This window comes from Lepisosteus oculatus, chromosome 1, assembly GCF_040954835.1.
Source record: "Lepisosteus oculatus isolate fLepOcu1 chromosome 1, fLepOcu1.hap2, whole genome shotgun sequence".
Taxonomy (NCBI): domain Eukaryota; kingdom Metazoa; phylum Chordata; class Actinopteri; order Semionotiformes; family Lepisosteidae; genus Lepisosteus; species Lepisosteus oculatus.
The window spans coordinates 19,149,821-19,172,705 of record NC_090696.1 but is presented as its reverse complement, the minus strand read 5'-3'; the positions used below and the strand labels follow the sequence as shown (position 1 = coordinate 19,172,705).

The 22,885-nt window shown below is 42.2% G+C and overlaps 2 protein-coding genes across 5 annotated transcripts in view; both read right to left on the bottom strand.

Annotated features, from left to right (window-relative positions):
• Positions 1-22,885, bottom strand: part of hoxc13a (homeobox C13a) — a 75,201-nt gene that overhangs the window by 11,970 nt on the left and 40,346 nt on the right. For 2 of the 4 annotated variants that reach the window (XR_001478130.2, XR_001478129.2), the window contains one exon: positions 21,463-21,540. The exons of 1 other annotated variant lie outside the window; for it this stretch is intronic. Coding sequence is in view for 1 of the 3 variants with exons in the window: in XM_006629265.3 (XP_006629328.1) it covers positions 21,281-21,540 (260 nt within the window). In the remaining 2 variants the exon portion in view is untranslated. Of the gene's footprint in view, positions 1-19,474; positions 21,541-22,885 lie in introns of those variants that run through there. One more of the 4 variants, XM_006629265.3, reaches the window with a different exon arrangement.
• Positions 2,312-6,902, bottom strand: hoxc12a (homeobox C12a). Its single transcript, XM_015344107.2, has 2 exons — positions 6,310-6,902; positions 2,312-5,080 (listed from the first exon to the last, which is right to left on the bottom strand). Exons 1-2 carry the CDS (start codon positions 6,899-6,901, stop codon positions 4,842-4,844), a joined length of 831 nt encoding a protein of 276 aa, XP_015199593.1. The 5' UTR covers position 6,902; the 3' UTR covers positions 2,312-4,841.

Sequence of the window (22,885 nt, the reverse complement as noted above, 5' to 3'; positions counted from 1 at the left end):
TTTGGCCTCGGTCCACCGTGCTTGGCGGTGAGAAACCGACTCCGGTCTGCGTGCAAGTGGTGGTTGTTGATGTTGGTGGATTTTTACGACATTGTGAGTGTTTACGCACGGCTCGGGAATACACACACACACACAATCAAATTAACATCACGCGGTGGACAGCGCGATAGACACAATCGCGGAACCTATAAAATATCTTTGAAGGGCTGCCTTTTAAAATAGAGCAAGGGACACTTAGCAGCGCGAGTTATATGATTTTGTCATTAACCATAAAGTTACAGTGGGAGATGTGAAGATATTTTTTTCACACCAGAATTGTCCACACGCCGGTGCTTCGGATGATAAACCAAAGAGGCACTCCTTGCTTTCGCCACCATTTAAAAACTAAACCGGAATCAATATTGCGACAACACAGGCAACACAGTCGAAAAATAAGGCACCTTTGATGTACCTTGTCTATGACAGCACTTACAAATGCACATTCTGCTTTTTTAAGAGGAGGTATCAATGCACAAAAGTGTCGTCACCTTCACGAATTTAAATTACAGTCCTATCAACATCATCATTATATGAATTGTTCTTTACATTACAGCTAGTCTGTCATCCCTTCTTCACACGCTCTCTCTCTATAGTGTCCAATATTTTACAATGCAGTAAAGCGATAGCAATAAAGTATTACAAAGCCATAAGCCCCGATTTACAAGAAATCAGACTGCAAAACGACAGTCAGCCTCGCTTATTTGTTCGTAAACCTCAGCAAGCGGCTAGATTCACACATGCGCAATTAGAGAGTCAGGCCGGCTAGATTCACACATGCGCAATTAGAGAGTCAGGCCGGCTAGATTCACACATGCGCAATTAAGAGAGCCAGGCGCTAATAGGCCTGTAGTATCTGAACATGTGAGCCGTTATTAGAAAGCTCAGATAATGGTTGAGGCACACAAATTTATAGTTGCCCTCTGTCAAACACAGCACAGAAATGCAAAGTACCTCAGGCATGCGCGCTACAGCCATATTTATTTGATACGCTATGTAGGTGATTTGACACAATAATTTATGTTGAAACGGGAATTACTGATTTTTTTTAAAAAAAACAACTGTTCCTGCTTCGAAATTGCGAACCAGCAAAGTTCATTCATTTCAGATGGAGCAGCAGGGCGCGAGGAGGCCCGAGAGTGAGCGGCATACAATACACTGCCATGAGCGTCTCATTTCGATAACTGAAATAGGATACAAGCACGCTGGCTGCTTTCCTGGCCCCCATCTGGATCTTTAATAATACCTTCCTTTCCCCTAATCCTAATATTTAAATATTGTAAGTTTGGCGATGCAAATGAGAGCGCCGTATTTTGGGACAAGACAGTATAATGACACCTACTAATTGCATTTTTGTTTTAAAAAAAAACACACACCCCTGACAGTGAAATAGCAACACTTTTGCCTTCGGATTTTGGGACTCACACACTCGAAGAGTCGAATACGATTGGGAGACTTCTCGTGTTTTTTATTGCCTCCTCTTTGCAACCTGTAAAAACAACGCTAACCACAGCCAGCACGGACAGGGTATAAAGGGAAATCTAAGCACTTTTATTGTTATCATTGCACACGCCACCGCCTTATAAATTGATCCGCGATGACATGTCCGGTAAGGAGTTCACTGCGAGTATCTCCCTTCACCGGACAGAGCGTGTGCGCTAACCCGTGTTAATATAACCCCCTTCACAGAACGATATCGTGTTAAACCGTTACAGGTTTTGCATTCTAAACTGATGATACACCGAATTAGTACTGTTTCTTTCTCCTTTTTTGCTCGGGATTATTAGTAAGATTTAGAGACAGACAAGTGTTCTTGGAATCTCTTGGATGTGTCAAACATCACAATTTTAAAACCGTGGTAAAAATAAACACGAAATGGGCAGTAGATCATTTTGAACGTTTTCCAATCGCGCAGGAATATACTCAAGCCAACAAGAGAAACAGATTTATATGGAGAGCGTTCAGCTTGATCTGGAAATAGAAACCCTCAAAGTAAATATTTAGATTTTCTCCCTTTTCTCGAAAGTGGAGTTGTCAGTTCATAATATTCCAATATTAGGAACGGCTGTGCCCATCCAAAATAACTTCTGCGCACTACGAATGCGAATTTCACCACAACATTAAGCCCCAAACACGTATTATACAGCGTTTCCTAAATAATGTTAGAATTCGGAATGACCAGCGCAGCTTTCTGACGACTAGACTGTATTGGGTTTGTTTCTTAAACCAACACTTCCACTAACAAAAAGTGATTAAGATAGAAAGTTTACACGTTTTATTTATCATCAGAAATCTTACACGTACATTAATACATTCATTTTACTTATAGCATGATATTCATAGAAGACTGGCTACATCTGGAGACGACATAAATAGAATAGATGCATCACGAAATATTGAACTAAAAGGTGAGAAAACAATGTATATCACACAAGGGACATTATAATCGAAGATGCAGTATTCATCATTATTGTAATTACTTATTTGGACAATAGATTACACGAGACTGAAAAACTGGATTCCTCCACACATTGAACAAGAACAAGAACAACACCAACAAAAAAAACATTTTGTAAGCAGCACCACCACTTCTGTGTAAGCAGGTCCATCAAAAGGATTTTGCATATATCATAGTCCCAGGAAATTCCGAACGACAACTTAATTCCATTCTTGAATTGAAAGGAAAAAAGTGTTTAAAATGGTTCAGTCACTCTTGTTCCTCTCGGAAGACAAGATTTCCACAAAGTAAAAATAAAATAAAAAACAACCTTCTCGAATAAAAAGGTAGCTTCCTTCTTATTATTTCATTTCCAACAGACTGGATTTGGCGAGTTCCAATGCCACAGGATAGATAAAAAAGAAACGTACCTCGGATCAAAACAACGACTACCTGCGCGCCCGCGTGGACGCGCTCCGAGAAGGACGCGGAGAGGAGTCGGTGTTGTGACAGCCTTTAGCCTCGCGACGTGCACACTCCACCAGCGTCATTCCAAGTCAAACCTACAATCATTCTGGACAGAACTTTACAAAGCAAGCGGATGCCGAGGTCATACTGCCCTCGCAGAACCGTGTTCTGTTCTGCGGGTTTTTAAGAACTATCGGCGGACGTTTGATCGCTCTTTATTTCTGTATTGCGGTCCAGACGTACTCTGTAACTGCCTTCTTGCTTTTCCACTTATTTTCCCCCCCCTTGCTTGTCTTAGAGTCGAATCCCTTCTTCTGGAAAACAACCGTCTATTTTCACATCTCTGTTTTGCGCGGATATCTAAACGTATTCTCGGAACTCGTGGGCTGCCGGGATGCGTTTTCTGTCTAACCGTTTCGCTCCCAGTCGGCTCGTTCCCGCCTTATTACTGACTCGCCTCGCGAGACAAATGAGATGTTCATCTGTATCTTTTATCTTTATGGCCAAAAAAAAAAGAAACTAATCCTAGATTATAATTGCAGAGAAATATTATTTGTACGCAAAAGTCGAATGATCAATGAATCCTTGACTGCACATTACGATTTTCTTAAAGATCTTTTGAGATCTTTAGTTTCGGGCAGAAAACAGAGTGAGAAGACGAACAGAATCTAAAAAAAAAATTAAAAAAATGAAACCAGCCGACAGCAAGGAGACTTCAGTGGTCTCGTACCGTCCGCGGAGCAGACTAGGCGAGTGTGTCCGAGATCTGGACAGTCCGGTGGAGCACGTGCCGGAAAGCGCACGGAGACTACCGGTCCTCTAAAGGCAACTAAATCTGCATGAAAAAGCACGAAATTCGCAGTTTTATCCCGAGCTCGCCCTCAAATTAATGTGATTGTCTTGGTTTCATTATGGAGACTTCTAATTACATAATGCCCTCAAAAACTATCCAAATGAAATAGCTTTCAGCTTTTTTTTTTAACTGCATTGTTCATTTGACTTAAGAACCAAAGGGACTGAATGCCATACATTCAGTTACACGGTAAACATTCAGGGTTGCGTCTCAGAGTAAAAGGCGAATTATTGTCCAGGACTTTCGATTATTTCAAATTCAGTTATTTCAAAGTTGTTTTGTATTTTGGCACCTTTCAGCATCCTCTAGCTTATATTCATTACTGGCGGAAGTTCATTTGTGACCAGTGCTACTGGTTGCACGCTACAAGTCATGCGACGTGACAGGCAGATTCTAAACTATTGATAAAGACTGACGATTGCAGCAGCAACGAGAGAAAAGAAGATCACTTTCTGTCCATTTCAGATGACTTCTGTCATTCGCCTGAATAAGACAAAAAAAACCTTCTACATACCGATTTATCAGATAATATACAACAAGAATAATTACAGACAAACATTTGTATTCAAGTTCGAAGACCATTGCAGCATTAAAGATGTCTTCAAATCGTGAGGTCAAAGCTAAATAGCAGTTGAACGATTGGTGGACAATCGCGCTCCGTTACTCTGTTCCGAGAGCTGAAACGTTTTTGTCCAGTAAGCGATTGTTCGGCGTTTTCTGTGTTGTGAGGACTGGAAAAGACTGTCACAAACCGAACTTTCTCACGTCGACTGCCCCCGAGAAACAAAACAACATTATATAAAATATTAAACTATTATCTTTATTGGTATTTGGTCATTTGCTTTCTTGGGTATGTGCTACTTTTAAGAACCCAGTGGTATTTATGTCATTCATGCTGGCATTTTTAAGGAGGTTGGAGAAGAGAACGAGTACATGCCTTAAAAAAAATAAAAATTGAAATAGATCAATTACCAGCGTACGTCGTTAGACTGTATACTGTTAACCGGTAGTTTCTTCGCTGTTATGCCTCTTTTATTTTTTATTTTTTTAAAAGAAGGACAGAGCCTGTTCTCTCAGCAAGAGTCTTTTCTTCTTCATCCTCCGGTTCTGAAACCAGATCTTCACCTGCTGGTCGCTGAGGTTGAGCCGGTCCGACAGCTCCCGGCGTCGCTGCCGGGTGATGAACTCGTTCAGCATGAACTCGCCCTCCAGCTCGGCCAGCTGCAGCTTGGAGTAAGGCTTGCGTTTCTTCCGCGTCCGGGTGTGCAGCGGGTACCAGGGCGCGCCTAGAGAGGAAAGAGCCGGACTGTTTCACGGAGCGACACACAGGCTTGTTTCTCCTGCCTGCCGGCAACCGGGGACAGATTCCCCCGCGTTGCAAATATTCTTAGACACGTCTGTGTGGTCAGCGGTGCCGTGCTTGTACATTGTCACGCGTATGCGTGCGTGACACTATTCCCAGGAAAAGCAGAATCAGAACATAAGTGCAAAGTCCATGCAAACGTGGTATTTTTAATAGAAATTATTTGATCCTCTCTCAATTAGGTTATACAGGCTGTGTAAAACTGGATAATGTCTTTTTTTTTAGCAGTGAGGTCAAGTGCTTGCGATAACGATTTAGGTATTGCGAGATATTTACAAAATAACTTCGAAATGGATTGAGTGTAATATATCGTTTTTAGTTCTGAGTACTGGTATCTTTTAAGATCTTTATGTCATTGCCAATTAGCACTGAAATAGAGGTTTTTGAGGGCTTGTTTAAGGAAAAACCCCATCAAAGATAAATAAGGAGGAGGGAGAAAGGAGACGTGTAAACTAATCTGTAACAGTCTCCTGTGCTGTTTATACAGAACTACAGACTATAATTTACAGTAGCCCGTGTCAAATGGGGTTTTACTGTTGCAGTTAAACCTAGCATTAACGTGATAATGAAGCCTCGCCTGCAAATACCTTCGGATTATTTGCCGTTTCAGGGGCGTATTAACTGGCTTCAAATGGGAACAGCGAACGATATTAATTCTGTTTACGAGTCATTAAAACGAATAAAAACTGCTCTCCCCGGTGTAATCATCCACAACGGAGAATACCTTTAAATAATCTCGCAGTAATTCCACCCGTACCGCTGCACAATCCGTACCCTCGGGCCAATTCTTTTCGAAACGGGCTCTTCCATTAAGACGGAAGCTTTGCATAGGAAGAACCTCCACATGCATATGCTGCGCGGACAGCCGAAATAGCAAAATTAACTCCCAGCAGTAACAATGTTTTTTATGGTCTTGTTAGTATTTAGTGGCTGTGTAAAAGGCTCCGTACTATCGCCTGAAAACGTGGAGCTTTTTAAGTGCTACCCCTAGCGGTGCCTATCAACCCTGCAAGCCCATTTTCTCTGGGAGCCCAGTCAGTCTTGCCCCGCCGGCTCAGAGTTATGAGGTAGCAAATAAGACCAAACCAAACAAAGCAAATACTACCCAATAAATATTACCCACAGAGGCGCGCGTGCATGCAGGACACTCACCGCCGCTCGCGGCCATGCTGCTGGAGTGGTTGCCCGGCGATGCCAGTGTCTGGGGGTCGCGCGCGGGGGTCTTTCCGCCTTCGTTGAGCAGCGAGGAGCTGGAGTCGGATTCGAGGGACTGACAGGACGGCGGGTCCTGGGTCATCGGTTCGGCACCGTAGTCATATTTGGAGAAGGTGCCGCCGCTGCCCATCCCGTTATGCAACCCGTGCTCGGCAGCGATGGAAGAACTGTCCCGCGCCCGCTCCTCCCTCTTGAGGCTCGCGCTGTCCGAGCAGGTTTCCCGGCTGCCGCCGCCGTTACTGTAGTAACATTTGCCTTCCTCCGGCCGGGCTATGTCGCAGGCGCGGTTGAATGTTGAAGGGTTAATGGACATGGGACTGCTAAGGTAAGACTGAGGGTATCCATTGCACGGCTCCGAGGGGTTCCACGGGAGGGAGCAAACGTTGTCCCTTCTAGGGTACGAGAGAGACGGTAGACCCGCCAGCTGGCCCCCAGATGCTCTGAAATTAGGGAAATAGAAAGTGTCTCCCGTGTGGATGTTTACCAACGGTCCCACAAACCCGGGATTAAGAAGATTATGCTCGCCCATTTCCGCGGGCCCGACCAACAGCTTCTAGTTTATTGCAATCTGACATTTAACATAGTTAAACCTAGAGGTGCACCTGATTGGTCACCTTCGGGTCACGTGCCGGGGCCAATTTGCGCTACAGAAGGTGCCACCCACCAGGTCGGTTTCAGACAAAACAAAACATTAACTTCTGTATTACGGGGTTTATAAGCTTTTTAAAATACTATAAAACATTTTATTAAAAATAGCACATCCTGCCCTGTGTTTGGTATTTTTTTCTGGCTGGAAAAAAAAACTGCGCTGTTTACTATTCATTCGTATATAAAATGGGAAAGCACATAGCATCGTCCCTAGTCGCGTTTAATTTCTTTAATAGCTAAGTAAAAGTCTCTAAATCATCTTTTCTATTCGCATTTATTTTCTTGGAGGGGCGGACGCGTATAATATTTTGGAGTAAATTACGTTTGAATCCAAAACGATATCAAGACGGGAAGCCGCCTTTTACAGGCTCGTTGTAAAGACGGGTGCTTGCAGACACACTCCTCTCATATTTACAGTAACAGGGTCAGGAGGTTGAAGACGCTGGCTCTGGAAAGTACGACGATGTTCTATAAGGTTGTTTTAAGAGCGTGTGTTTCAAATAATAAGCTCCCGCACACCCCTCAAGAACAACTTTAACAGACACCCCAGTAAACGAGCGGAGTCGCACACCGGACAGCCTGCCATAGAGTCTGCGTCTATTTTACTGGCATTTTTTACAAGGCAGCACGAGAGATTTAAAAGATTTTCACCCGCTGAAAATCATGACTCCTTTTTTGTAAAAAAAAAAGATACATAATTAAGAGCGGTATGTCTGGACAAACGCGTGGAATAGAATAAGCAGGGTGGGAAGAAACCGCTTCGGGGTACTTTTTTAAAACTCGTTATGAGGAAGCGGATAAGCGCAGGTCCAGAAATAATAGGAGTAGAGGAATCTACAGAGGTACTGCGGATTGAACGAAGCGACTTGAGGCGGCACGAATTTCGTCTCTCATTAGCAGGGGCGACAAGACGAGAAATCCGTGTTATTCAAGACAACCAGTTAGACAGGGTTTCTCATTTGGTATGAAGAAATACATTTTACCACGCTCTTAAAAAAATGATAAGTCCTGGATTGCGAGTAGGCTTTTGTCCAACATCTTATAAATTCCTTTGCCGTGCTACACACAGTTATTTCTCAAATGTCCCGAGCACGAGGAAAAGATTCCTGAAATAACGGAAGATACAGAAAGGAAACGAGCTGGATTTGTGATATCCACCCACAGATATGTATGCACTCGGTGAGCGAGGTGACACGAATCTTAATTTATTTCAGTTAAATTGCACTGGAAAGCATTTCATTTTCCCTCGATCGTCAGATCAGCTTCTTCCCCCGACCTATAAATTCTCACCGAGGTGACAGATCTGTCTCTCTAGTGGGGGTGTTGTTCAGATTCATGAAGACATCACGAAGACAGAATTCATAAACATATACAAAGGCAAATACCAAGAGGCCTTGCAAAAGCATATATATATATACATTAAATCCAATGTTATAATTGGTCCGAACAATAATAAAAAACAACGATGATAATAATAACAACAACGATAATAATAATAATAAGAAGAAGAAGAATACGAATAATAATAATAATAATAATAATAATAATAATAATAATAATAATAATAATAATCGCTCTCAATTGGTAATCCACACTAATAAACAGTAACTCACAGAGCAAGCACCACGCAGTCATAGGAACAAACACTACCCGCGCTTCTTCACGGATGAAACACACGTGGTAAGAGTCTGAAAACGCCTTTTAATTAGACCGGTTGTCTTCTCAGACGGGAGACCTTGGGGAGTCCCCCGACTGTCCGTTAGGATGCTGTGACAGGCCAGCGCAGTTTCAGCAGAGGCCGAGAGGCCCGGAGCGCTGGCCGGTCCCGGTGACGGGTACAGAGACCGCAGGGAGCACCGGCCAGCCCGTGATGGCGGATGCCTGAAGCGCTGGACATTGTAAGAAATGTCTGCAGTTTCTTATGATATGACGCACATCCACTCTGCCCCGTGGGGGAATTAAACTGCTCATAAACCGCAACAAAGGACAGACAACAAAATATTCTGAATCCAGGGAATTCCACAGAGTTCGAAACTCCCGGCTGTATACCGAACACAGGCACGTAGAATCAACCGGCCCAGCACGATTCCGCGTTAAAAGCTCATTTTTCAGAACTCAAAAGCAATGTGCAGCGTTTGTAATACAGAACAGTGGGCCTGTTTTAAGACAGTTTTCCGAACACATATATCTCAGTGTAAATAATACCTCAACAATTCCGAATGCTGGTTTGAGCCCTACAGCATGTGATTTACGTGGCTTTATAAACAATGTCAGTGCTTCTTGTTTCTTTTCACAGACCAGAATAATATAAAAATGTTTTCCAGTGGTTTCATCGGAATGGTTTACACCTCAATGGACACCAGACATCCACAAATTACACCTACAGTAAAACCACAGCACAACTAATCTAACACACAAAATATTAAAGGTCTTATAATAAACAGCAAAGTCGGCTCACAAAACGAAATGTGTTCTTGTTTTGAATAAAAAAGATCATTTTTCAGAATCGAACGTGTGTCTTCGTAATAAAAAGATGCATAACGATAAATCATTCGTTATAAAAGACATGCTAGGCACGTTTTGGCAAAGACTACAAATATTGATTGAAACCAAATGCATATTTTATTTCACACAAGTTTAAAAATTCATCAGCATAAATATACCCTACATAAAATTATTTCTGGCATTCAGAAACGCTGCGTAGACAAATCCTTAAAGCCTGAAGTATTGACAACATATCTGCAGATCTCCCAACGCGCACAGAGACTCCCATCTGTAACTCCGGTTACTCCTGACACATGCGAAAACGATTCTTTCTAAATTAATCGTTTAATTGATTCGTATTAATCAGAAATGTCACGTGATCTTAATTTAATATAACCTCTCCTGGGCTTCCACAGTAGTCTCTACGAATACCCTCGTATCTCAGTGGCACAAGCTTTTTCTTTTCTAAGTACTGCGGACCCAGTCAGATTCAATAAGGACACACTTTCCAAATCAGATGGAAAGTTACTTCCATCTGATTTGTCAAATTATTTTTGAATCTCCTGGCTCGATAACAGGCCGACTGCCAATAGCTCGGAGCGCAATTAGTCGTCTCGCTCGCCAGCACTAAACTACTTATCCGCCTGTCGTAGCTGATGTTCGCGCGGGCCGGCTGCAAACAAGGAAGTGGTATCCGCACACATAAGCCACGGCGGGACTCAGCGAGTTCCGCTGGATTTCGAAAAGCTCTTTAACAACCAGAAAAAAAAAATTACCTTTTGATTAAAATGAAGAGACGTAGGCCGCGGTGCCAATCCCCACAACAAGCAGGCCAGGCAGAAGGCGCGACTCGTCGCCGTCGGAGGAGTAACACCCTGTCCACACACACCCCCTCCCCACACTCGCCCCGAACCACAACAACTACGAGTTTGGAGGAAACAGCGGTGGCATTTTTCAAAAGAGTAATCCTCTCACAAAAAAAAAACTCGTCTGAGAAGTGGGGGGGGGACAAAGTTGTGAAGCGGTGGCGAAACATCTCTTTCAGTCGCCCGTCTGAATTGTTTTAGGAAAAACGCGACCAATTGGCGCTTGGGCAGTTCAAGGTCACTGTCGAGTGCACTGGTGTCTGCACCTTATTGAAATGACCGCCCTGGAATCCCCCGGCGGCGTCCGGACAGGACGAGCGGGTAAACAAAGGAGCTGTTTTGTTGCAACAGGCACCCCTGTTGTCTTGGGGCTCTTTCAAACTCGTCTGGAGTAAACTTCTCAAGTTTAAGACCGCCGCGAATTAAAAACCCAACCGCCCACCTGACTGGAAGGTTTTTACAAACCCGGCTCTGCTAGATTACCTGTCTAGCACTCGTGCACATAAAACATTTTTACTAAATAAAACACCCTGTATATGTGAAATCTAAATACAGTACAAATATATTTTAACTATACTGTTTTTCAACAGTGGATATCCATACACCTGCGACAACCATTTTATTTAGGTCTTCCTTTATTTTAATAATTTCTGATTTAAATCTGATCGATGGCTTATCCTGGGCTAATTGTCTGAAAATCTGGATCAACAAACCATCCACGGACTTGGACGTATTTACAAACACGAAGCATTAAATTCAAATCCTCCATAGAAAAGCAAGGTAATCGTCGCATTTAAATCTACGAAATGCGTATGAAGTGCAGTGCATGTATCACGCATTTTGTAAAAACATTCTTACCGCAGTTAAAAAGGAGACGTCAGAAGCACGTATAAGTGGTTTTTCGTTCGTTCTGGTGTGTGCGCTAGTAAATGGATATTCCCTTACACAAAGCCAACAAGGGGATTACATCTTTCTCTTGACACGGCGGACGAAATTGAAATAATCAGAACTGCATTACAGTACTGTACGCTATGCGATACGAAATGTACCGATTCCATGCGTCTACATTTACATACAACAGATGCCTTACACGTATGTATTTTTTTTTCTTAAATTATATCGGAACCGTCGGAAAATGAATTACATAAAAAGGAAAAAGATATATTAAAAGTATTTCGTTTAGTTGAATACGTTTCATATTTCACATTTCATATGCGGGTCCCCAAAAAGAAGTTAAAATCCACATTCACTCTTAATGCAGATTACGCATTGCCGTGGAACAGATATTGGCCTTTGCCATTTTTAGTTCTCTCTTAACTTTGTTATGGCCAATGCTTTGCTTTTCATGCACTACTGCATTAGCATATACTGTAGTTTATAATGAGCTATTATTACATGGAAAATCGTAATTCGGAAAGGGCCAGCAACAGATATGTTTGTAAGGGCCTATCGAAATTGAGGAAAACAAAACAATAACCTTCTCGGTTATTTTTTTCTTTTTAATATGTGAAATGCATTTTATTCAAATTAAAAAAAATGACATATAGAGAGTTCTCCGTTATTTCACGTTACTTCAACAGGAAGTAACGGAATTAAAATGCCGCGTGACATACATATCCAGACAGTGGCGATACCATCTGTGTTATGAAAGCTTCTCTGTGCCACACTGACATGTGTGTCTCGTGTGAATACAGAGCTTGAAGAGCTGATTTTGAAATTATATATATTTCTGTTACGTAGACATTTCCCTCATACGACAGAAACGCTGGAAGATAGTGAGGTTCTAAGTACTTATCGTTCGAAAGCTCCGTTTTGCATTTTAGTATTTTAGTTTTAGGCGATATACTGTATTTATCATCAAGTGGCCACAAATGTGGAATTTGAATTGGGGTTTTGTAGTAAATCACTGTAAGGCACTAGAGGCATAAAAGTCAACCCGTGAATGGAATAAAGACCTCATGACTACAATTACAGAGCAATTTAATTTTTTAATTAGTCTTTCTGTTGGAAGGGAGCCCTCTTCTGATTTCTGATTGATTGAGCTGAAAGAAAACTCGTACGTTCCTAACGAAGGGCAGACATGCAGAAATTTCTCTGTCGTTTGTAATTATCTCTATTAGGTTTCCAGTGGAAAATGATTTCAGCTGGTGCCGGCCTCATGCTCGAGGTGGGACGGGCTGGAAACGGGAACTGTAGGCCGCGTCGGTGCAGTCGTCCAGAATTCAACAACACGGATTTTGCAGTGAGCACACACCAATCGCGGAACCGAATTCGAACCAAATTAAAGTTGATTTCCACAGAAAAAGAGTGTATTAATATAAGTTATATTAATGTTTTTTAAGCTTACATTTAAATGTTTAGCATACATCAAATCTGCTTTACAAACACAGCAAATGCAGCGCACATACATGAAGACAGGTCTCCTTTGAAATAACGAGGCCTGTTATTGTTAACCGTGTACTGTGCGTGCGCAGATATGCTGTAACTCTGCTCTCTCCTCACTCACTTCCTCTCTGCCGCCACCAGAGGCTAGCAGACTCCTTTCCATCTCCTCTCTCCTTCCGCTCGCGGCTCACGCCGGTCCCGGGTCAGCCCGGGTCTGCAGACTGATCCCGCTCTACCGTGATATCCGCTCGGTAGCCCCGCGCGCGCCCGTGGGCACCGGCCGCCACCCGACGCTGCCCCATGCAGGGATTCTGCAGAGGGAACCTCGCGGACCCGTCGTGGACGCGGCGCTAGGCCACCGCGCTTACCTGCTTTCCCGTTTCCCGTGTCTTTTCCAAAAGAAACCGGTTCCAGCCCGTCGTGTTCAGAATAGAGGCTCATGCGTCAAATGCCCGATTGATAAACGCGTGACTGTGAAAAAATATGGTCCGCTTCACCATCCCGGAGATAATTAAGATTCCTGGAAATTATTTTTAAACGATGTCAAGTATGTTTGTTATCTGCAGCCACTGTTGGGAATAAATTCCATGTGCACTTGATGTTCCCATAATCCTTATTTAAAACGTATTTAAACACGGGTAACCTCTTCGAAGCAATCCATTAATCTATCAATCAATAAATATTATATGCTTGTATAAAGACAAATGACATTAGCGTGGATATCGTACAAATACATTACCGCATTCAGAAGCCTTCTTCTTTTATACGTAAGATAAACACATGCATTTATGGATTCATGTCTGTTTTTTGTGTGCAATCGATGTGTAGACAACATACACTCACAACCCTGTACACCCGCCTATTCCGAAGGTGAAATTTAAATTCCACTATTTTGCTTGTTGTACCAAGCTTTGGGATCAAAAAGCGCTTCACAAACTTTAGCCTAATAATACTAATAATTCAGTCTGAAGATGTTAAATTGACAACTGCACCTATAAACTGAATCCTAAGGAGATGAAAGCGCCGACAAAATATAGGTACTTTACCAACGGCAACGCGGCAAAATGCCTCGCAGACTCAGAAATCAGAAATATCTGAATGTTTGAATTGCGTGAATAAACAGAACTATTATTATGACGGGAAGATACACTGTAGTCTCATTGTGAAAACACAGGAAAGCCTCCGAACCCTGACATGCGTAAGGGGACGCAGAAAGGTGAACCGATCGCATAAAGTTTGAGTAGGAATTACGGAATAAACATTTCACAGTACAGCCAGCAACGACCACGACTCTTCCTCCACCCAAATTACAACAGCTACTGCTAATATCACCAAGACAAATTAAATTCCGATTATGATAACTATTTTGTTGCAGACTCTGACCATATCCTTTTTCAGAGGTATACAGTAAAATGAGTACAATTAGACAAAGATTGTAAATTCTTACATGGATATAAATGCAGTATCCTGGCGAAATATCACCTACTTTCATTCTCTGTATTATACTGTGTCTCCACGAATGTCAATTATGGAAAATGTTTCCTCACCAGCGTTAAAACCTTTAATTGGGCAGATGATACAATGACATTCGCGAGATAAACTGTGCAGGCTACTGATGATAAACGGACCTGTCTGAATCATCACAGCCTCTCCGATTTATTCACCTTTCTGTGCTCGAGCTGTGGGTTTTGCAACGTAACGTGTATTTCATAATACGCCTTCCCCACAGCAATACAAAAAACATAAACACATTATACCAGAACAAGATTTGAAACGTTGTAATTTAGAACCGCAAAGCTTTTTTATGTAACGTGGATCTGTGTTTGGGTAAATTAGGATTAAGTTGCCAAAAAAAAAAATAAACCAACACGTGAGCTACAGGCCAGTAATCACACAACACTCCGGTTACTTGGTGTGTAGCGGACCGACACTTGAAATAGGCTTGAATGAACGAAATTGACTGTCCACACTCGCAAAACACCTACCAAGTGTGTCACTGGAGTACAAAACACTTATTTTTGTATTTTTGTGTTTTTAATAGGTGCAGTCGAGAACACATACCTCGGAATGTGTGTGTACAGGCGACGTCAGCTCTCTTTTAAGAAGGAGAAACGGCCATTTTTCACTGAATAATACCGATGATCGCTTTAGACATCTTAAAAGCTCGTGGATTTTAAAACGTTTACGCCAACGTTTCTACCTGTGCTTGGCTAACCTAATATCCCACACCTGCAAGGAAAAAGAAACTGAAAAGATCGAAGAAAATTTAAAAACATTAAGACAGAGCAGGGAATCAGCAGGGAAATGTGTTCCCAGAATTCACTTGATTGAAATGTAGAATATCTTTAGAAAAAAGAAAAGAAAGGCAATATTAGTTTTGCTTTACGTTATTTTTTTTCATGGAAGACACAGGACAGGGAAAAGAAGTTAAGACCAGGGGATAACAGCGCGCTTCCTCTCTTTATTCATTTATGGTGCGTCATTAACCCGAGCTGTCTAGACGGGGAAACAGCACCTTGTTTAGCTGCAAACAAACCGCGCGCATTAGCAACCCCACCGACAGAAAGCTTCCGAGTCGCCCCCCACCATCACTACTACTTTCTATGCACGAGCGGCTGTGATGTCAAGGTCAAAGTGACTGCATAGTCACGGTCAAGGGTAACCCAGAAGTGACGTCAGAACAAAGACGTCAACAAGAACAAACAGACGCCGTATTTCCCATCCTAAAACCTAGGCTACCGAGATGTGGTCATTCTGGTTTTGAAGAACGTTCATATTCACCGACGATATGGATGCCATAACTTACAGATGTGGTCCTCACTACTTACACGCTGCCTTTTTGTTGACAATAAATCCGTATTACAATATACATATAATAAACATTTTTCACTTACCAGAAGATTGTGCTGCAACTTTTCACGAGACAAACTCCGAATACTTAAATGTATCCGTTCACGTGAGTTTTGCGGTGAATTCACGACACGTAGCAGGACCACCGCGCATATAGGTTGAACAAACAAGCGTTTGAATGGAAATGTTACTGTATAGCATTCAAAACAGGAAGAAAAAGCCACGTGCGTGGATGCACGCCTCAACTATCTGATGACGTTAAACTGATCGTCTGCGAAAACTGGTCTTCCTGTAAATCCGGTGACTTTCTCCTCCCAGCTCTGCTGTTAACAAGAGCTGATTTTGTATTTTTTCCCTTAACATTTGTAACTGTCTCCTGTTTAACAAATTAGAAGCGAACAGGTTGAGATGGAGGCTACCTTATAGAACACGGATGTAGAATGATACACTATACACCAGAAAATGCGCTAATCCTAAAAATAGATAAAATAATACGTTATTAATGTAAAAGGTGGGAAGTCACATCTCTGCATGTATATATTGCAAGGAATTGCTGTATTTAAAATGTCGGAACCTATGAACAGACATGAATTGAGAGGCAAGGGCATAATAAAGGAAACATTTTATTATTTACACCAGCTGTTTTTACATTTTGTAATATCTTTACATTTGTACTGACAAGAAAGAAAGCGGGTTTTCATCTTCCTTTAAAAAAAACAAATGCACGGGGTAGAGTTCAGGGTTTAACAGGACTTGAAGACAGGAAGTTGAAAACAAAAATGCCCCTGTTCCTTCCTCGAGAAACGAAGCTCTTGCAATTCCCCCCATTTTAAACAAGGCAGCTCAGAACTGAAGCACCGCCGCCCTCTTCCCCAACGCAGAACTGTTGCCAGAACATAACCGTCCCAGACAGAGCTGCCGCGTTACTACACACATCGCGAAGGTGTTTGTGCGAGCGGAATGGTTTGAGCAGAAACTGGCGCCCCGGGGCTGGGAGCAGGATGATAAGAGACGGGCTCTGAGGCTCGAAAAGGCCCTGCCGACGTCGAGCGCGCGTTGGGACAGCGCAGGCCGGTTGGAATTGTTCAATTTAAAAATGGGTTTTTATTTTTATTTTCCCACTGTTTATTTTTATACCCGAATTTCTGGCAGAAGTTCTACAGACGTCCCGGATCAAGGACCTTGCCTGTCGGGAACTCGAAAAAAAAGTTTTCCTTTTCAAGATAAACAGTTAAACCTCGCTCTCAGGGCTGTGACCCATGTATATTTTTTTGGGGGAAATGTTATCGTCAAGTTTTTTTTTCTCTTAAAAAAAAACTCCACTGGCAAAGTCTCATTTGTAAGCGGTGTATTTTCATCTCTCGAGAGCCGTGTTCCGTTCCTGCAACCAACCTCCTCTCCACCGGGCGTTTGCGGCGACGTGTTTCACGGGCCGATTCCTCCGTGTCTCCCCGGGGAAACCTGCGCGCTCCCCGGTTCCGATGGGGGGAGGAGGCGGGGAGGCCCAGCGAGGTACGAAGGGCAACACCGACAAGGACAGATATGCCGTATAGTCCTGTGCAATTCCGCAGCGCAATTAATATAACCTGCTGCCGTGGACAAGTGTGGCTCAACTTCCAGTGCTTGCAGAACACGCAGGAGAAGCAACCTGCTTTTGAGTGCTCCCCCCCTCGCAAGCAGAAGCCGACTAGGCCAGCTTAATACTCGTCATTTTCATTTATACTGTAACTTTATCAAAGCCGTCTTGTGGAACTTTTGCTCCATGCGGAACAGCTGCTCAAGAACTAAGAGGAATAATAATGCACAAGCTGTTCATTCAAACAGGCCCGAATATTTGAGAACTGCAACAGTAGCTGTCGGTTAGTACACAAATGGTCAAAAATGGAACTTAATAAACGTAATTATGCCTGCTGTACACCCATCTGAGCTTCTCTCGCTAAAGGCAGATCGTATTTGGAAATGGACAGATGGACGAGAAAAGCGCCAAGTGGACACATATCGTCATAAATACACCATTTACATTGCCTCCTACACACACTGTGCCTCCTACACACACGTTTTATATCAATACTCTCTAAATTGCTTTCTTTTTCTCCAGATATGTACTGGTGATTTGCAATGAAAATTAAAACAGACACCTGGTTATTTAAAGCAGAGCGACGACAAAAACTCATTTGGCCGTTTAACTAGGAATTTATTTATGTGTGTATTTTTTATAAAAAGCGCCTGGCGATAAACGCCAGCCGCCGAGGATATTCACTTCACCCTCTTCTGCTCTGATATATAATGTAATGAAATCGGGGTATCGATTTTATTATACAGACCCAAAGCAATGTAACTGTTCTCCCCGCCGGAGAGATAACACGCTGAAAATGAAACACCCCTGTGTATTCCTGGCCTTTCATGTCGTACAGTAAGCTTAATAAGCCTTTATATAGAGCCTTTAACATTACAAACCTCTTGAGACCTAAATCTTTATTTGAAGCTCTATCTGTGCTGATTTGGCTATGTACGTTAGGGAAAGGGTTGCCTTATTTTACAGTCGGCACAATAAACACTCTAAACATTCGAAGGTTTGTGCGTACAACCCGTGGCAGAAAATACACATCCACCAACATTTTCTAAAGCCCACGGTTAAGAATACAACTCTACTACAGTCGCTGGCAAACCCAGCGTCACTGTATATTAAGCAAAATGATTTTTTTTAACGAATACACATTCCTTAGCCACATGGGAAACTCCGTCCTGCGACGTCTGTCCACTCTCTCTAAAATACATTCGAGTTAAAATCAATAAAACACATCAGTCATGTTTTACGTACACCGTTTTCTTAACAGATATGTGAGTTAAAAATATTTTTCAAAAATTTAATAGAACAGGTCCCGATTCAAAGACTGTTTGTTCAGAGCGGGCCTACAATGTCTCCCATTTATATGTATTTTGCCATGAACTGACATTTTGAAACTGTGTAAAAAAGTTTGAGTTTTATTTTCCACAATAAAAGATTGTTTCCTTTATATTTCGTAGGCAAACTAACCAGAGGAGCAGTCCCATGTAGTTGCACAGGGGTACCCACGTGTTAAAGATAAAAATGTAAGTCAAATATTGATCTGAATTCGCTGTTGGGACCATGTAAGGAAATCTCAGCCCCTAATTTCAGGAGCCGATTTTCTCCTCTCGGCGTTGCTGTTTCTCCTTATGCTTGTTCAGCAAGCATAGAAAATCCAGACGTACACACTGGGCACGATTTTCAATCGGCAAAAAAAGAGTTTAGTCGCAAATTGTTTTTAAAGCCTAAATATAGTCACCGCTTTGAGGAGTGTGTTAAACTAGTCGAGTTTAAGGTGGCCCGTTTTACACAAACCGTTTGAAAAAACTACGCAGTGAGAAATTCGACACAAATTTCAGAAATCGCTTTGCGATTTTGACAATAATGCTCATACACACACACACAACAGAAAGAAAGATTAAATGCATGTTGTCTGAAGACCATTTCCTAATCGGGCCAAAAACTCGAGGAACTCGCCTTCTCCAAGAGAGACAAATACAGTTCTCCAAATGTCATGTAGGCAGCACGTTTCCAAGGGAAAACAATTTCAGCAAAGAGCCACCAGCAGTGAATGGAAACACATTGCCTGAAGATGGCCTTTAAATTTCTGACTGCCAGGCAGCGACCTTTACCTTCCATTGTCAGAGATACCGAGAACCACAGCGGAAGGCTTCGGGCAGGATAGATCCCCATGTGATAGAATACATATAAAAATACATCATACAATTTAAACAAGACTGTTCCAAAAGATCTTCACATGGTCACTAATAAGACAGAGGAGTGTTGATACTGCAGTCAAAAACACCCAACAGATGTGCATATATATTTTTACTGTATTGTAATATTTACTGCATAGTAACATTGCATGCACACATTATCCAGCGAGCATGAAACAAGGGAAAAATAATTGGACCTACACTACATCACCAAATTAACAATCAGAATATTAAAATTTACAAGCATCATTAGAGACCAGGCAATTAAAATCTTTGACAAATAAAAATAGAGGGAAAAGAGCTACGTCTGAACGCCAACACCCTCCCCTCCCCTCAGAAAAAGTTCTACCCACTTTTCAAAGAGCACTTTCCATCAAAAACAGTTAACAGCGCTATAGCGGTAGCAATTTAGAATCTACTAAATACATTTGAATGAGCAATGCTGTTAAATGCCTGAACCGATGATACGAGCTAACCGAGGCAGTCATTCTGTTCTTGTCAAATGGGTTTATAAATAAACGGGAGAATTAAGACTAAAACAAATGTAAATATGCAGGAAGTACATACAGAGAAATCAGACGTGCCATCTCCGACCTTTTTATAGGTCTCCATATACAAAACGGACCAAGTCTTTGTGCATAATTTTTAATTTTCTAGAAACGTCGAAGAAAGCCCAAATCTGTTTGTCCCAGAAGCAAACGCTAAAATCAGATTACAGAGCGAGACGACTTCAGTTGCAGTCTTTGATAATCTTTGCGTTTTTCATTCTTACAAGAACGGCGCTCTGGTTTCCAGCAACTGTACAACAGGAAGAAATCACGAAATAATTCACCTTCAGGAGTCCCTCCGGAAACAAAAAATTTGAGTTAAACAAATTTGCGAAACACGTTCCATTCATTATGTATGACTCGGACACCACAATAACACGTACTGCACAGACGAAGTGTGTACAAAGCGAAAGAACAGTTGAAATAGTTAAGACCTAACTTATTTTACAAAACAGAAAAAAAAGAATTGTGCATTTTTTAACGTTTTTAATATTTCATTTTCAAATCGAATACAATCATTCCAGCTGCGTGGCAGAAGAGGCGATTTTCTCCAATGGCGCAGAAAGAAAGATGAAATTCTGAACACTGTTAAATCTACAGCCCTCTTATGAGCAGGAACCCACAGCTTAAGAATTAAATAAGAATAAATGTTATGTACTGTACACATTTTAGCAATAGCAGCCTTGCTTGTATACCCTATAGACACCAAAAAGGTACAAGTAAAATATCCCGGGTAGAACTGTTGTCATTTTCGAAGTCGATGAGTCTTTTTGTCGATTTAAACAGTTTTAAAATTGAAAAAACGTCGATTCTGTTGTTGAACGGAGGCTGAAAGCAAAGAAGTGTAAAATGTCTAAACATTTTTAGTCTTCGAAGAGAAAAAATCCTAGGTACCTATAAGATTTCAATAAAAATGCCACCAGATAGCCGAATTCCAGATTTTCTTTTCCTGTTTTCACTGGGGGGGAAGTATATTTCGAATAAAAACTTTCGAGAAAACTTTTTGCCGTTCAACTTGTCAACTAATGGAAAAAAATCAATCCGCGGTGTCTGGTTAAAATACAGAGATCACTTTAAATATTTTTTATATATTTCATAGAAAAGGCGTGGTTGAACTGATTTTTTTTTTTACTTATATATAAGATTTCACAGTTTAGAGCTTTTTTCCAAAGCACAAAAAGGCAATGTAGGGGGAAAAACAGCTGTTTCGTTTAGGAATTAAATACAATTTTACAAAACAAAACTGGAAAGGAAAACGTGTGAGGTTGGGGGCATTATAATACAAGCGTGTGGGATAAATATTGATTTTTTGTGTTTTTTGATCGGAGAGAGGCTGGGGGGAGGGAAGACAGACGGCGGGCATCAAGTCGCGTGCACGTGCGTGCTGTTCTTGGATTTGCTGACGAATTTCTTCTCTTTCACGCGCCGGTTTTGGAACCAAATGGTGACCTGGCGTTCGGAGAGGTTGGTGGTGGCGGAGATGCGCCTCCGCTTGTCTTTGGTAATGAACTTGCTGGCTGCGTACTCTTTCTCCAGCTCCTTCAGCTGGATCTTGGTGTAGGGAACCCGTTTCTTTCGGCCCCGGCGGTAGCTGCTCACCTCCGGCTGCAAAGGAACCACATCTGCGAGACAAGAAGGGCAAACGCGGGAGTGAACAGCGGTGGCGCAGACGTCAGCTAACTCAAATACACTGAGGAGCGTTACACGACAACAGCATTTTTGCATGAAGGTCTCCCAGTAAATTAAAAAAACAAATCAATGTGGGTTGCCAATTCCGTAGCAAGCAGAGGCAGAATGCTAGCTACAAGAGAGCTGAGGTCATTTCTGTCAACGGTCAGCAAACATCTCACAGTTTGTATGTTAGCTAGACGCATTCGCGACGCGTTTACGCCAGTGTTAATTTAGTCGGGTATTTCTTGCGCCCTAATTCCATATGCAATGATGACACTAACAGCTGGGGTGTATCTTTAGCATGTTTCTCGTACCCCCAAACTGTACCAGCCGATGTATAATATTTTCCACTGTTACTGGAGGGAATGGCACCGTTATTGTACCAAGTCACGTATCTTATTCAAAAGACTGGAACACCGTGTAATGTTTGCAGACATGTTGGATCCCAGTTCCTTGAAATAGATGCGTCTTTTCCAAGAGAACTAATAGTTTATTTTATTTGTGTCGACCGAACAGTCCTCTGACGTCCGCGTTTCTACAGCTCGAGGCGCGACGGGGCTTCACGTGACGCAAAAGTGGCGGTCAAACCTTAACTTCGCGCACATTTCGTATTTTTCACGACAATAAAATCGTTCCAAAAATACAAAGGATGTCAGCGAGGATGACGGTGAAGCTAAGACTAAATTTTAAAATTATAAATCACCCTGTACGGGGCTACCAGTCAAGGTAGGAGGGCACACTGACACGTTTCAGTTGCGTGCGGCCGAGAGCACCGAATGCGTCAAAGTCGCACCAGTCGGGCCAGGCTACAGTGACAGCAGGGGGTGCTGAAATTATCATTTTAATATACACAACAAAATGAAAAATGAAATCCCCATACAGTCACCACAGTTCTGTGGTCAAATCTAAGCCACTAAGCCACTCGGACGTATTTTGACAACTTGTGCGTTCCCGAAAAAAAATCTTACAGCCGAGAAACTCTGTCAATATGAATAGACGCGCGTGTGTCATATATAATTTAATCAATATCATAATCGGAGAGAGTAAAGAAACTGATGCGACGGAAATGAGACCTTCGCCCGGCTTGGTAGCTTCTGTGGGTTAAACTTTTTCATCTGTTTCACATTAACAAAAGTGCACAGTTGTCCAGGATTTACCTGGTTTTGATGTTTAAATGGACTATCGTTTGGAGAGCTCCACCTTAACGCATGAAAAATACTTCCTGCAGCGGAGCTCATTAGCTCAATGGAACTACAGAAAACACCGTGACCGGTCATACTGGACAAATCAGTCCTG